This window comes from Emydura macquarii, unplaced genomic scaffold (genome assembly GCF_026122565.2).
Source record: "Emydura macquarii macquarii isolate MOO-44397 ecotype Brisbane River unplaced genomic scaffold, CSIRO-AGI_Emac_v2 contig_2897, whole genome shotgun sequence".
Taxonomy (NCBI): Eukaryota; Metazoa; Chordata; order Testudines; family Chelidae; genus Emydura; species Emydura macquarii.
This window is the reverse complement of record NW_027133034.1, coordinates 30400348-30416245: the sequence shown is the minus strand read 5'-3', so window position 1 is coordinate 30416245 and position 15898 is coordinate 30400348. Positions and strand designations below refer to the sequence as shown.

The following is a 15898-nucleotide window of genomic DNA, read 5'->3' as shown; positions in this document are numbered from 1 at the left end:
GGATGTGTGTTTTTTAAAAAGCCACATAATTTTGACTTTTTTCAATTATATATATATATATATATATATATATATATATATATATATATATATATATATAAAAGTCATATCCTTGGAATAAATGTATTTATGTGTGTGATGTGTACATAAAAGTATATGCATACATACACAAACAAATACATTCATTACAAGGTTAAGACTTTATATAGCAAGTGTTAACTTGGAGAAAATTTTTACAGCTGAGCTATATACTCCTGATAAGTTTATAATAGAAGTGCTGACACACTCTTAACTCTAGCAGTGCAATCAGCAACACTATATTTCTTTTTTCTTTGCAGCTAACAACGCTTAGCATCTGCTGCATATTTCAAATCCACCTTGGTTTCCTTTTTTTTGTTTTTCTTTTTGTCTAATATAATTAAATGTAAAAAAAAAAAAAAAAAAAAGTCCTATGTGGCTCTACTGAGAACAGAAAATCTACCAAAACAGGTTTTGGAGATTTGTTGGTCTCCAAACACAGCCCTAGAGAGTCTGATGCTCTACACTACAGTAATTTTTTTAATCTCTTCATTCTATACTATCCACCAATTAAATTCCATGGTGGCAATGTGCCAGAAAAACAATGTTGCCTATCACCGTATGTTATGGTTTAGAGAATTTTAATAACTTCTAACATTCAATATGAAGGCAAATCTTTCAGTACACTGTATTTGGTAATATATATATATTTTTAAATAATGAATACAATTTTATAAATCTCAAGATTGTCTATTTTATTTTCTCACCATATCTTGTCAAAATCAAATCAGGGCTATGAAAACTGCTAAATCTCACATTTCATAGTCTAGCTTTCTTAGAGCAGTGTTTCTCAACCTTTTAAGTAGCAAGTACCCCCTAACTTCTGAAAATTTTAATAAGTACCCCAACACTCAATTTTCCACTGGATTTTATATTTACAGACTAACGTGAGCCACATGTTGGAAGAAGGGCTGAGTAAATAAGGTCGTGATATGACAGATGTCAGATCTAGTGTGGGTAGGGTTACCACCTTTACACCAGGGTGCACAACTCAAGTATGTACCTGGGCAAGAGGTGATGTTGGCCAAAGTTGGGAGGCTTTGAGCAGCATGCCAATGCTGGGAAATATAAAGTGCCGTGCCAAATTTTTTGCCATAGATTTGAAAGGAGGAAGGGGTGAGAGAGAAACAGGAAAGGAGAGAGAGAGAGAGACAGACAGGAAAAGAGGGTAACTGGTAAAATCTGGGGCTGTCACCGTAGTCAATTTCACTGATCAGCTACAGCAGTGAAATTGACAAGTTTTCTGGGCACTGGGCTTTGAGCCAGGGAGGGGTGCTGCCACTTGGGAGGTGGGCAACTGCCAGCCTGGGAGGTGGGCAAGTGCCACCCAATACGAGATGGGGCAGAGGAAGCTTTATTGCCAGCTGGGACCCAGGGATGTGGGCAGGAGGCTGCTGCCCGCCTTCAAGTCAGGGTGCTGGCGGCTGTCCCTCGGCTTGGAACCAGGGCGCGGTTGGCTGCCACCCAGCTGCGAGACCAGCTCGCGAAATGCAGGAGGCTGCCACCGGGCTCCCACTTGGGAGCTGGGACCCAGCAGGAAGCAGGGGGCTGCTGCCCATCTCCCCCAGAAACTAGCGGCTGCTGCCTGCCTCCCAGCTGGGATTGGGCAGGAAGCGGGCGACTGCCACATGCCTTCCCCAAAAGCCAGTGGCTGCTGCCTGCCTTCCCTTCACTCTGTTTTTCCCCGGGTACCCCCTGCCTGTGTCTCGCGTACCTCCAGGGGTTTGCGTACCAGAGGTTGAGAAACTATGTCTTAGAGTACATGTAATTGTTTCATGTATCTGTCTCTGTATTAGGTACTAGTTGTGGGTGAACAATCACAATTAGCACTAATCTCTTCATTCTTGTCTGATGTTTCAAATTAAAAGTATGCTTAAAACAAGTTGTTCTAAGAACAATATTTTGTTTAGTTATGGAATTTCCATTTTTATCAATTGAACGTTGAGACAATAAGGCTCTTGACATGAGCAGTCACAATTTCACTAAGCTAATCACAAATGTATTAAGAAATGTGGGCTGGGAGTTTCCAAGGGATTTATGCACCTGAATTCCAATGATCTTGAATGGAATTTGGGTGGCTAACTTCCTTGGTCTCCTTCTAAAAATCCAGGTTTCATCTCCAAAATTAGTTGGGTAAACACAGCTGCTCAGGTGCTTGGCTAAATACATGCGGAAATCAGTACAGCCACAATTGGCAAATAGTCAAATTTTAAATTTTAAAAGTAGGCATTAATTGTGTGTTGAATCTACCAAACCTACATGGACCAAGTGCATATGCTAATATCCTCAACAGACTACCAGGCAGACTAAGGAAGAATGGATCTGCACATACAGGCATTCCCTCCCAGAACTTTGGCCAGTGTAATATGATACTCAAAATTTGGCTAAGACATTACTGATTCTACATTTTGCATGACACCTTATAGAATAATATGCTTCCATTTACAGAGAAGCATCTGCCATTTGGTGGGGCCTGAATAGTTATGCATTTGAAATCAATAGCATTATAAGACCATTGGAAAGTACTTAAACCAGACCACAACAAACCATCCCCCTGGTCCCTAGCAGATTTCTCCTACTTGACAAAAGTGGCAGGGTGTATGCAAAGGTTCAGGGGAGAGGGATGACTAGCTCCCTCCCCTCCCACATCCTGTTCTGGATCCAGAGTACTGAGCTCTGTGGTGAGAGGCTCCCTTCCCCCTGAGAAGCTCTGGAGCTTTGCAAGGAGAGTGGCCCTTCCTTCCCCACCTAAGTGAGTTCTTGAGTTGCTCACCAAGGCTAAGTGGTGCTTATGAGCACTGTTCTGCTACAGTACTCATTACTCATGATTTTTCAAGCAAAATGCAAGAAGAAGAGTTGAGCTGTCAAGGGGGCTGACACATAATATCTATGCACTTAGTGATGATGAGGGAAATTTTACTTTTTAAGTCTCCATGTAAAGCTACAACAGATCAGTCTCGACAAAGGATGAAAAACAATAGTCATTTTACATACCATAGTCGGTAATCTTACAGGATACCAAATACAGCTCTTTCAGGTTCTGTCCTTCTTTAGCAATGACTTCCACACATCTGGAATACATACAAAATAAGAAAAATAACATACACAGTTGCAAGTTCGCGTTTCGTATTAAATGAATAAGGGCACATTCACAACTGTAATACAATAAGGTTAATTCTGAATGCATTATACAAAACTTACTGCTTTGTGTGAACTTTAATAAATTCTACTGAAAGAATTTTAGAGAAGCCACACCTTTTAAACTTAAATACTAAAAAATTTATATGACTTCAGTTAGGCACATTTTTTACAACTAACATTCCTATGTCCTAAAAAGTTCTTGACAGGCAAAACATTAAGTTATGTTGAATATTTTTACATTACCCGTGTGATAATTTAGGAAATGTGTTTATGTACAATTTATTAATTCCAGTTTGAGATTATGTACTCTCTGTATATATTTTTGTCAAACTACAAACTCCATTTTAAACACAGGATTTGTCTGCCTTCTCTTTATCTTTTAGAGATAAAAAGATAATATCTCTATGGTGGACTGGACTTCCAAGGGATAGTGACACAGTGCAAACAATGGAACAATGGAGAATCATAAAACCTTTATGGTTCTCTCGTCACATGGACACATCCTTGGACAAAGAGATGGCTACTGCCCAGAAGAACCTGTCTATCAGGGGAGTCAGTAATGAAGCAAAAGATCAACATATTAGGGGTCTTTGATCACCTGATCGGGGGTTGACCAGGAGACTGGAAGTTGTAAAAGGGAGGTTAACTCAAAGGCCATTTTGGAGAGAGGGACCAGAAGCAGAAAGCTGGATACAGGAGTGAGAGAAGACTCCATGTTTTGGAGGAGAAGCTATGTGCAGGGAAGGATCCTGGTCACACTAGAGGACTATGACATAAGCCTAAAGAATGTTTGAGAGTGGTGAGGAAACTGTGGTAGGGAAATGTGTCTAGGTGTTATTGTTTTGTCTGGACCTGTATATTTTTTGTTTTCTCTAATTCCAGGATAATTAGTTTTGGAACTTTGGCAAAGTCTGTGTGGTATGTGTTTCAACCATCATATGTCCATGGACAAGTAAATGATAAAGACAGAGTGTCTACGGGGTTGGAGCTTTGGCAAAGGATGTGTTAAGCACCTTGAGGTAGGGGGTCCACAGTGGTCGTGGGGAACCTCAGGCAGCTGGACCATGAGGTCCCACTTCCCGGAGTCTGTGTCCAGGAAGTCTGTCAGAGAGGCCAAAGAAAGAGACAAACCAAGGGAAGCGTAAAAGTACACATTATCTGATGTGTGGGGACCCAAACTCAATAGCCTGGTGAGACTGTGAAAACCAGTTTCAAAAGACACATTAATGCAGCTTCAATATACAATATCTTACACAGGTTATTTGGAAAAAAATGAAAAATGTTACAGAAATGTTTTGATTTCTGTTGTAAAATTCAATGTAACTATCAGATACAAGATCTGCTTCATGCAATGTTTAAGCTTTGAGAGATTTTGCAGACAAAAAGTGTAAACTGCATTACAATGGCGACATAAGACTTTAGAATGTACCAGCCATTATAAATGTCGGGCTGAAATAGAGTTTTATGTTTCAACAGTGATTAGTGCAGAGATCAGCATTCATCAGGTCATGAAATAACATGTACCATTTGTGTTCCAATATGTTGCTACAGAAGGTCTTATTTATGAGAATGGAGTTTGAATTTCAGTGTTTCTGTTTGGTTTGTCACAACTATATAATTAAACAATTCTTTGTGAATTCCCTCGTTCTTTTATTTGTAAGTACAAAAACAAAACAAATCCAAAAAACCCAAAGAAAACAAGTACTAAATATGTTGTAAAATAGATATTTCTCCTATCATTTAATTATAACTAATCTGGATTAATTAATAATGTTGTGTTTACAACTGTATTATTTGTCAGATATCAATCATGTAATGGAGTTCCTTAAAACATATTCTTGTCCTGCTAATTTTAAAATGTATTGCTTGCTCATTAAGACTAGCTGTGATAGCCTGTAGAGTGGGTAACTTTCTATATAGACACATTTTAAAAAGAGGATTTTTAGCAAGATAAATTGTAACAATTCCTTTAGAGCCAGAATGGATCCTTTTTAATTTGCAGGTCATTGACCCAATAGACTGCTATGGCTCCCAAGTCAATCCAGCTGCATTACTCAGGATAAAAATATTTACTAACTTTAAAGTGAAAATATGTATTCTTGAATCCTTCATAATCTTTTGGGGAAAATACATTTATACCCTAGGAACACACCCCACACAGTAGCAGTGGGAACAGCAGAATATTCCCCAACCTGATTTTATTGTTGATGCTGACTCTCCTCAAAATCCTGACCAAAACCTACTCTCTTTATTTTTTCCTGTGGAGGTCACTTTGACCTTGATTTCCTTCACCATATTTTTATATCATCCATCAGGTCATATTTTTAATAAATATTCAATTTTCCTTTCTAAAATTGGGTGACCTTAGTATGTGGAAAGTTGTTAGAGTGGTAGCACTGGAGAATGAAGTCCTCTTTTCAGCCAGAGAGCAGACAGAACAAAGGTAAAAGGACTGAAAACTTTCTTACCACTGCATGTCAGCCTTGACCTTAAGCAAAAATTCTAGGGGAGAGAAGCTAATTCAATCTTCATGCCCATTCCAGTCCTTGTCTTCTTAACTGAGACTGCCAACAAGGGCACCTATTAGCATCAACTGTGGTGGTGATTTTCCCTGTGGGAACTGGACTGAGATCAACTCTTTTCACATTATCAATTCTTTGAACCATGCAGGTTCATGAGGTTACTTTTATACAAATCAAACTATTTAGACAGTTAAATCCTCTTATTCTAAATTTATACAGTTTATGAAAGGCATTTAGAATTTTGGAGGACCTCATTTTGGCAAAGGAATTTGTTGCCTTTGTGAAGTGGCACAAAGTGATGGATTTGTAATATAAATAAATGTAAGACTTTGTATTGTATTCTATGATAATAGTGTTTTTCTGCACATATCCATAATGTGAATAAAAAGAAAATTATTCTCTTATAAAATGAGACTAGATACATTTTAACCTGAACTACTTGCAGTCTACCGTACAGTCGCAAAAAGTTGAACAGCCCTTTTAATTAACAGGAACATTTTGACATGTCGTCTATTAATATATATGGTGTAATTCATGAGACAGAGAACTGAAGTTCCAATCCTAATTTGAAAATGTTTCTTACATACACTACTTTGGGCCAACTTCTAACCTTGGAAAAATTATTTATATTATTGTGTCGAATGAGATGTATTCTATAAGATTTAGAATTATTTATAATTGTCAGTGTTTACCAAGAGAAGGTTAACTGAGCAAGCACACAGCCTTATAATTAATCTTGACCATTACTACCTGAAGAGAGTCAAACCAAAGAAACAATCTGGTTTTTCATTTTGTTTTCAATTATGCAACATTGAACACACACTGTGTTCAGGGACAGATGAAGGCACTCCATTGCCCTAGATGGCTCCCCACCTCCTTCACATCATGGCCCCACACCTCTTAGGAATGGCTGTAAAAAAGGCTTCTGGGGTTCCCACCACTAGTCCTCTTTAGCCACTCCCTGATTTAGGCAGGTTGTGGTCTATTGTGGAGGAGGGAAGTCTCAGCCCCCATTCATCTAAGAATCTGTGTAGAATCTTTGCAACAGCAATACCAACAGAGCCAATCTGGGGTGGTGGTAGTAAAGGTCCCCTTATCCATAAAATCCTGGACTGTAGTGGCTGCCAGTGCCCCTCTTCTCTCCTGGGCAGTGATTTATCCAACTTTGGGGATAAGTCACATTTCTCAGAGCTGTTTTTAGGCTAGCTGCAGACTCAGGCAAATGTCATTGTACGATGTATACTCAGTATATATTTTCAAACTTTTGTTCACAAGCATGAGTACAAGAACATATTATTTTTAATGAAAGCTTACATTTTAACATAATTACATGAATCCAAGAATTAAGATACAAGGAACTTGCATATATTGCTTATTCATTAATTTTCCCCAATTATGCTTTTGTAACTGAGAGCTGAACCTACACTGTATGGCTTGTGGAATCTTGTAAGGTTTTCTGAGCAACTACACAGAATTTAAATTGAACACGTGGTTCAATTTTCTACAATCTGAGTAATTTTTTCACAATTTTCAGCTGATTGCACTACATCTGAACACGTAAAACCCATTGTCAAAAGGTGCCCATTTTTAATTATGTTATGAAAATATTGAATCACTTGCAGCATCCAAAGGAATGAGGAGATCACACATTTCTTTGAAATCATGCAATCTTTAATAGAGCTGGTACCATACTCAGAAACGCCTGTATTCCCCTTCAGCTGCCTGCCATGCTCCATCATCTAATTTTCACTTTTAGTTCCTTTCTAATATAAATTAATTTTTAGGGATACCGAAAACACTGTACATTGCCTCGCCCACATATTGATCAACTTGTATAGGACGGAACACATATTAAAACTATTTTTGTGAACAAGTCCCTTACAGTATGAAAGGGAGAGGGGAAAGTAGTTGTATATTCATTATCTCTACCTTTATTAATCATTGTTAAAAATGGTACCAAAGAAAAAGGGTAAAAGCACCAAATGATATTAACCTTTTCTACAAAGTAAGGATCAAGTCATATTTAGTCTGTTTGCTATAATCCATCAAAAAATTACCCCCAATTGTAGCCATATCAGTCTTTTTAAGACATTAAGTTTATACTTTGGCTGATTTGCACCAATTTTCATAAAAGGTTAGAGTTTTTAAAATTATTATTTTGAAGAACTCATTATTTAATGTCAATTTACTTACCGAAAAAGCAAACATTTTTGCAGAAAGAAAGTTGGAAATAGGATTGAGCCTTAGAATAATGAGAATAATAATTTTTGTTTTTCCCAGACTATGAAAATACACTTGACTTGTACATATTCTTTTGACCCACTCACCCCCTGAATTTTATAACCAAAGCAATGAATTGTTCCTAATCAAACAGCTAAAGAAATTCAATGAGCAGAGCTTGCAGCATGGTAAACAAGATACTCAGGAATTGAGCTGGCTAAAAATATAATCTTCTGACTTGATCTGTGACTTTTCTAAAGAAGGAGAACTCTTTAGAGCCATCTAACACATGAAAAATACCAAAGGAGAGAGAACAATGAATAGTGTGTTTTGGGGGGAGGGAGGGCAATTATTCATTCATTCAGTCTGAAAATGCCAAAGGAAAAGACTTTGTGCCATCTTGCCAAGACTTTTCCCCATCCACCGTAAGTTTTATGAAGACCATTTTCTTACAGTCTAATATGCAGTTAGTTTTTATCACATTTGTTTTTAAATGTGGTAGGTTGGTATCCTAAACAAGCAAATTTACAGAGCCAGGGAAAAGGCAAATAGCACAAAATGATTTCACAGCATGAAGCCAATCAAATAATATTTCACAGTGGAAGAACATAACCAATGCAAATTTGAAAAATGTTACAAGCTGAATGATGTTATGAAATTGTAGGCAACGAGAGTACGTTCAATACTGTGATGATGAATGGAGTTTCAAACTCCTCAAAATTCGGTGGTGTTCAGAGGATGAAAGGATCAAAACTGCCTCTTGCACCTATCACTTAAAAACATTTTCATCTTTCTTGGAAAGTACGGTAACTTTCCAAAAAACAACTGCGATAATTGTTAAAATCTCAGCTTCTCCAGTTAGAAGGACCACTATTGACAAACCCTGGGGACAGCATGCAGATTGTGCTGTTCTTTTGCTCAGCCCTTCTCAGTTCTACATACATAAGCAAGCAGACTATTGAAATATACCCAAAAAAATCATTCCTTTAGAGGCTCTGCAAAAGCATGAGTCTCCTACACTGTCATATTCTCCCAGGAAAAGAGCTGAAAAGTAGAGCAGAAAAACAGCATGATCTGGACACATGCAGATGAAACCAAAAATTAAGGCCTATAGATTTTGATGGTATCCATATAAAAGTACAAACAACATGTTTAAATATTTTATGTTTTTCTTATTTTGCTCATAGTTTGTTAAATGACTATAAATATAAAAAAATAAATATAGAAAATGAATCATCTGACAAAATATTTTTTTCTCTTTTCTTAGGATCACTAAATCATCTGACTTAAGTGAGTGGTAATGGTTAATGAATTAAACTGGGTAAGCTTCAAAACTATCAAAAGCATTCAAGGGGGACTTGAATTATGGAAAATAATTGTCTATTCTACATAGATACCTAGTTTTTCTGTTTTTGGGCTACTTCTCAAAAGCTTGGAACATGGCATTAGTGACAACTGAAAGGAATTAATGAGGAAATATGACTACAGTACTTGCAACAAAAGTGTTCCTAGGAGACCTTGTTACCGTTTGTGATGCACTTCAGGCCCAAGAGAAGCTAATTGGAACCGCCATACAGTGGTTAGGAGATCTCACTTTAAAGGAACGCATTTCAATCACCGTAGAGGTGTGAAAAGAAACAGCACCATTAGAGACACATTAATACACAGCTTGATGAGATTCAGAATAATTTCAGAATGTGCACGCCAAGTCACTTTGGCATTTGATCAACACAGATATCTCTCTGAACAGAAAAACAAGTCTGATATCCTTTAAAACAAAACCAGGAACAGCACTGTAGTACACTGGGAAGAGAAGTAGATTTAGGAATGAACATGGAGCTCTAACACAAAACTGGTAGAGACAGTACGCTTTTATGAAAGAGATACATCAGGGTTCTCAGGAAGGATGGCTTTAAAAGTAAGAGAAGAGGCTACAGATAGGATAAGTATAAAGTGAATGGGAAAAGGTATTAAATCAGTACTTGTGAATAATATAAAAACTGATAAAGGGGTCAATAAATGCAGTTGTATCTCAGAAAAATCTCTCATCCAGGCAAGGTGATCAGATAAAGGATACTAAGGAACAGATGACCTCCTAGGAAATTTGTACTCAGGTCAGAGAAACAATGGGAGAAGTAACAAAATGAAAGTAGCCTTTTATTATCCAGCATCTATAAAAATGATAATAAAATTAAATGAATCTTTCCAAAACATTATGTAAAGAATACCGATCACTCTTTATATACAAATGAGTGTGTATATTTGGAAACAGGACAGTCTGTTGTTGCTTATTTTTATTTACGGTATGAATAATTTGTCCTTTTCTATATATTTGTTTGTGAATGATCTATACCAGCGGTTCTCAACCGGTGGTATGCGTACCACCGGTGGTACTTCGAAGAAGGCTGGGTGGTACGCGAGCCGTACCGCACCGCCAAATCCGCCGCCGAAAGTCCCCCTCCCTCCCCCCGCTGCCGCGAAACCCCGCCGCCACCAAAAGTCCCCCCCCCCCCTTTTTTTTTCCTGAGTGGTACTCGGGTCAGGTACAGCCCGGTAAAGGGGTACCTGACTGTACCTGACCCGAGTGGTACTCGGGGAAAAAAAGGTTGAGAACCGCTGCTCTATACTCATGAGAAACTTTTGCTTTTCACTTCTCCTTTCACTACCATTAGACACAATTAAATAAACTGCTGAATTAAATTTCAGCAGAAAATATATGCTTATAAATTACTTTTCATGTGAGCATTAGAAATGTGCTATAGGAAAAGATATTAATTGCAAGCAAGAAAAAGCAGGCGAAGACTTGCAATTAAAAAGCATTAAAGAGTGTCTGCAAAGCATGTTTTGAGCAGAGTATGGTGTAGCCAGGGACTGATCTGCAAAATGTCACTACTCGTATGAATTAACAACAATTATCTTAGGGCAGTCATTAAGTTCTCACTAGCAAAATTGTATTCTCTAGAAAGCCAGTGTCATTAGGAAATCATTTTAGCAAAGCTCCTTAGTAACTTAAAACAGTGGAAACTAATACACATGTTGTCATGCTAGAAGTAACAGAAAAGACAGAAAAACGACAGATATTTATTTTAAAATTTCTCGTAGTTGTTCTTAAAATTAAATATCTTCAGAATTTTTGCTATCCTAACTGTGTAGAACTCTAGCAATTGATTTGCATTAACTTGAGGGACGGAGAAACAGAAAAAAAGGGGCAAGTCAGCTAATTCTCTAATTCTTCTTGCAGGCCTGCAATGTAATAGTATTGGAGATGGCTTTTGATGCACCAGGCTCCCAACCTGACAGGAGGTACTAGATGTAGTTACAACAGATTTACAGAATAACAGCAACTGTAGAAAATAATAAAGATTCAAGACTTGTCTGGATGTACCTTGGGATAAAAGCCAACAACTAGGTATGCTAGAGTCTAAAAGACAATTAAATGTTACATTTTATCCATTTTCTATACACTTTTGGAAACATGGATGAGAGATGAAAAGAGGCCATCAACCTTTTTAATAGCAAGAACTTCAATTGTAACATCTTAAATTCACAGGGCCAATATCTCCACTGAATAAACAAGAGCAATCAATTCCACTGACTACATGAGAGTTGGAATAATTTTGCCAGCAGTGATTTTTGCCTATATTGAACAAATAAATAATGCCCTCCTTTTTCAACATTTTAGTTGTGCTATTGTATATTGTTAGTTTATATGACAAGGATGTAATATGAGGCTAGCTTGGGGCTAGGCCTGCGTGGGCATATAGAAGAGGGAAGGGAGGAAAAGTGCCTCTCTCTCTTTCCATCCTGGGCAAGTGGCAGTCAAAATCTCAATCCTTGCATTCCCAAAGTACAAGCATTAGGTGAGTCTCTAGTTAGGGTTACCTGGACAATCTGGTTATTGGCTTCTGTGTCTGGGTGCCATAGGGTTGCCAGGTGCCCAGTTTTTTATTGGAAAGTCCAATTGAAAAGGGGGCCTGGCATCTGACAGGACACCAAAAGTGTGGTTACTGCAGGGCAGGGGGAGGCGTCAGGTCATTAACTCAGCTGGGGCTGCCTCCTACCTGCAGGCAGGCTCCTTGTCAGGCTGCAGCACTCCCGTCCCAGCCCTGGAGCAGAGAGCCCAGCTGGGGGATGGGGGGGAAGTGGAGATGATCCCAGCGAGCAATGGGAGGGGGTAGCGGGGCAAGTGTCAGGGATGGGGCCTTGGGGGAAGAGGCAGAAAAGGGGAAAGGGCCTTGTGGAGGAGAAGTGGAGCAGGGGCACGGCCTCAGGAGTCTGGTAACCAGCAATTAGAAAGGTGGCAACCCTATAGCACAGGGGTTCTCAAACTGGGGATTGGGACCCCACAGGGCACAGGCCCTGTGCATGGCTGACAGCCAGAGCCCTTCAGAACTGGGTGGCCGGAGAGCAGTGGCTGCTGGCTGGGTGCTCTGAAGGCAGCACAGCCCCCAGTAGCAGTGCAGAAGTAAGGGTGGCATGACATCAGGTGGGTGGCCTGGCATGGGGAGGGAGGCTGAGGGTTATCACAGCCTGAAATATTTTCAAAGAGGGTTCCAGCAAAAAAAGTTTGAGAATCCCTGCTCTAGTGCCACCAATGCTAGAATTACCAAAGGAGCCAGAGTGGGACAGGGCCATGGCCTGGGTCTTCATTCTACACCAACCAGCAAAGCTCAGTCACTGTCGATAGAATGGAAGTTGCAGCCTTGGCTGCCCCGTCATCATTCATGAAGGTATGATGTCTCCATGAATGCCAGAGGGCCTGATTCTCCTCTCACACTGATGTAAACCAAGAAGTCAATGAGAGTACACCAGTGTAACTGTGTAAGTGACAGGGAAATCAGACTCTCAGGAACTGCTGCCAGGATGGTGCACTTCCCCAGCCACATTCACAGACCATGTTTTTAAAAACACAATAAAGCACTTAATTATTATGATGTTAAAAGGATTTTAAAAAGGAAACCAGGTTATTTTGCTCAAAGAACCCGCCCCCCCCCACACACACACTTTCCCTTCACTTTTTCTGCATGCCTGTTAATAACTGATTTAAATAAGATCTCCTCTTAAGTAAGAGACTGCTCTTTAGTAATTTAGATTTATGTTGCTTAAGGTCAGGACTACGTGCTCTTTACTGCTTTCTTGAGAAACTGTCATACTACTTGCATTTTGGTCAATCTTATTTATGATTCAGATGGATGACTGTGTTACATCTGGAAATGGCAAGATACAGTGGTCATCACAACAATCTGTACAAATGCCTTTGCAAGTAATTTACACATTATGGCATTCCATATGATGAATATAAGGAAAGCTATGGTAATATTACCTATTTGTAAAGGCAAAATTGTAAAGATTTGAGTGGTGACCACTGTATAGTGATTAGAGCAGGGACTTGGGAGTCAAGATATCTGGATTCTATTTCTAGCTTTTGCAAGCAACTGTGTATTTAGGTCAGATGCTTCACCTCCCTGTGACTTGATTTAATTTCTAAAATGGGAATTATACAGAGAGGTGTTGTGATGATTAATTCATGCTGGAAAAGTGCTTTGAGATCTTTAGATAAAAGTCATTTTATAAGTGCCAAGTATAATTATTTCATCTCATATATGGAAAAATATTCAGGGACCTATTAACCATTGGTGCAACAGCTGCTGTGGATGCAAAGGAAAGTCATTCCTGAGAACACTAGACAGCACTCTCCTCCCAATAAAGTTTCTTCTAGGGAGGGAAAGGCAGGTTTAACTCCTTGAACTCTGCCAGCTCAGCACTTATCCCAGCAAGGCTGGTCCCACTTCCTCCTGCCTATTACAGATTATTAGAGAGACAAGGTGGATGAGATAATATCTTTTATTGGATCAACTTCTGCTAGTGAGAGATACAAGTTTTCAAGAAAGAGCTCTATGTGGCTCGAAAGTTTGTCTCTCATCAAATACAAGTTGGTCCAATAAAAGATACCACCTCACCCACCTTGTCTCCCTAATATCCTGAGACCAACACGGCTATAACTACTCAGCATTTTACAGATTATGTCAGTTTGCTTCAGACCCCCTGGCGGCGCAAGAGTTACAGAGGCCGTTAGCCTCAGTGATGATGGGTTTTTGTTTGTGAAATGCTTTTGTACCATCTTGTTGGTGGCATATTAGTAAATAGTCAGAGTACTCAAAACCAGCTGTTCTCTACAATAAGTAAAGACAACGAGAGATCTGTGGCACTTTAAAGACTAACAAATTTAATATTTTTAGACATAAGCTTTCGAGAGACTTAGCTCTCTTCTTCAGATGCAGTAATACAGAAAATAGTTAACACAGAGTTGGTATCTTATAGGTAACCAGGTGCATTGAGAACAATGGGGGAGGTGGAGTCCGGTACTTAAGACCTAATGACGACCATTGAGTAGAAGGTGAGAATGGGTGAGCAAAGTAATTTACCTTCTGTAGTGAGATAGCCACTCCAAGTCTCTGTTTAAACCCAGTTTGAATGTGTCAAGTTTGCAGATCATTTCTAATTCAGCAGTTTCTCTTTGAAGTCTGTTTTTGGAGTTTTTTTGGAGAAGTACAGCAACTTCACAGCAACTCTGTGTTAACTATTTTCTGTATTACTGTATCTGAAGAAGAGAGCTAAGTCTCTCGAAAGCTTATGTCTAAAAATATTGAATTTGTTAGTCTTTAAAGATCTCTCGTTGTCTTTGCTGTATACAGACTAACACTGCTACCCCTCTGGAACTATTCTACAATAAGTAATAGTCTTGTTCAATGTGTGGAAGCTATCAATAAAGGGCATTGCATTATACTTGAAATGTTCAAAAATGTTTTTCTAAGATAAGTATCCTTCTAAAAGAGGCTTTTTTAAAAATAATATAGGAATGAACAGAAACCTTCAACCAACACTTTGAAGTTTTAATAAAACTAACTAAAATGTTCAGTGTTCATACCTTTCTGATCTTAGCAAGGACCTGTATCAAAGTACCAGAGTACCATCCCAAGTGCTACTTCTGACCAAACTGAATGCATTTAATAAAATCATACATTTTAGGGCCAGAAGGGACCATTGTGATCACTGTCTGACTTTCTGCATAACACAGCCCATAGGATTTCCCTGTATTAATTCCTGTTTCAATTCCAATTACTGTGCTTGAACTAAAGCATCTCCTTTAGAAAAACATCCAGACATGATTTAAAAATTTCCCATGACGGCGAATCCACCACAACCCTTGGTAAGTTTTTCCAATGGTTCATTACCTTCACTGTTAAACATATGTGCCTTATTTCTAATCTGAGTTTCACAAGAAACCCTGTTTTCACAAGATTCAAGGCTCAATTTCCAGACCAAAGAAGTTGGAATAAATTTGGTGAAGAAATTAAGCATCTAAAATTCGGAATCCTTATTTGAACCAAATCTATTGAGGTTCGCCCATCCATACCTTTTAGTTGGTCTCTGTTGTAAAATTGTTACTACAATTGCACCAACTATTATTACTGATTGGGCCTCACGGAAACGGAAACCAAAACCCTATTTGTTTTTCCTTTGCACCATTTTGGAAATAAATAATGCAGAACATAGTAGTTAATGTGATGTAGTGGACCAAAAACAGGACTCACAGTCAAGAGCGCCTGAACTCTAATTCAGGTATTATCAATGACTCTCTGTGCGACTTTGGGCATATTGCAAAATATCTGCATCTCAGGTCCCCTTTTTGTAAATGGAAGTAAATAATATTTATCTAATTTACAGAAGTGTTGTGAAGATTGTTTGTACAGTAAGTTTTTTGAAAATATAAAAGCACTACTGAAGTGCTAAGTATTTTCAGTCCTATTACTAGAAGTAATTAAAATCTATATAGAGTGTGTATATATACACACACACACACATATATATATATATACACACACACTACTGTGTCTTACAAGTTTTTGCTTAAATACAATGATTATAGATGAAAA

At 38.5% G+C, this 15898-nt stretch overlaps 1 protein-coding gene across 2 annotated transcripts in view; it reads right to left on the bottom strand.

The window, feature by feature from the left end:
• Positions 1-15898, bottom strand: part of FBXL17 (F-box and leucine rich repeat protein 17) — a 422229-nt gene that overhangs the window by 132449 nt on the left and 273882 nt on the right. For both annotated transcript variants that reach the window (XM_067568742.1, XM_067568743.1), the window contains exon 7: positions 3073-3149. In XM_067568742.1, the coding sequence (XP_067424843.1) occupies positions 3073-3149 (77 nt within the window). The remainder of the gene's footprint in view (positions 1-3072; positions 3150-15898) is intronic.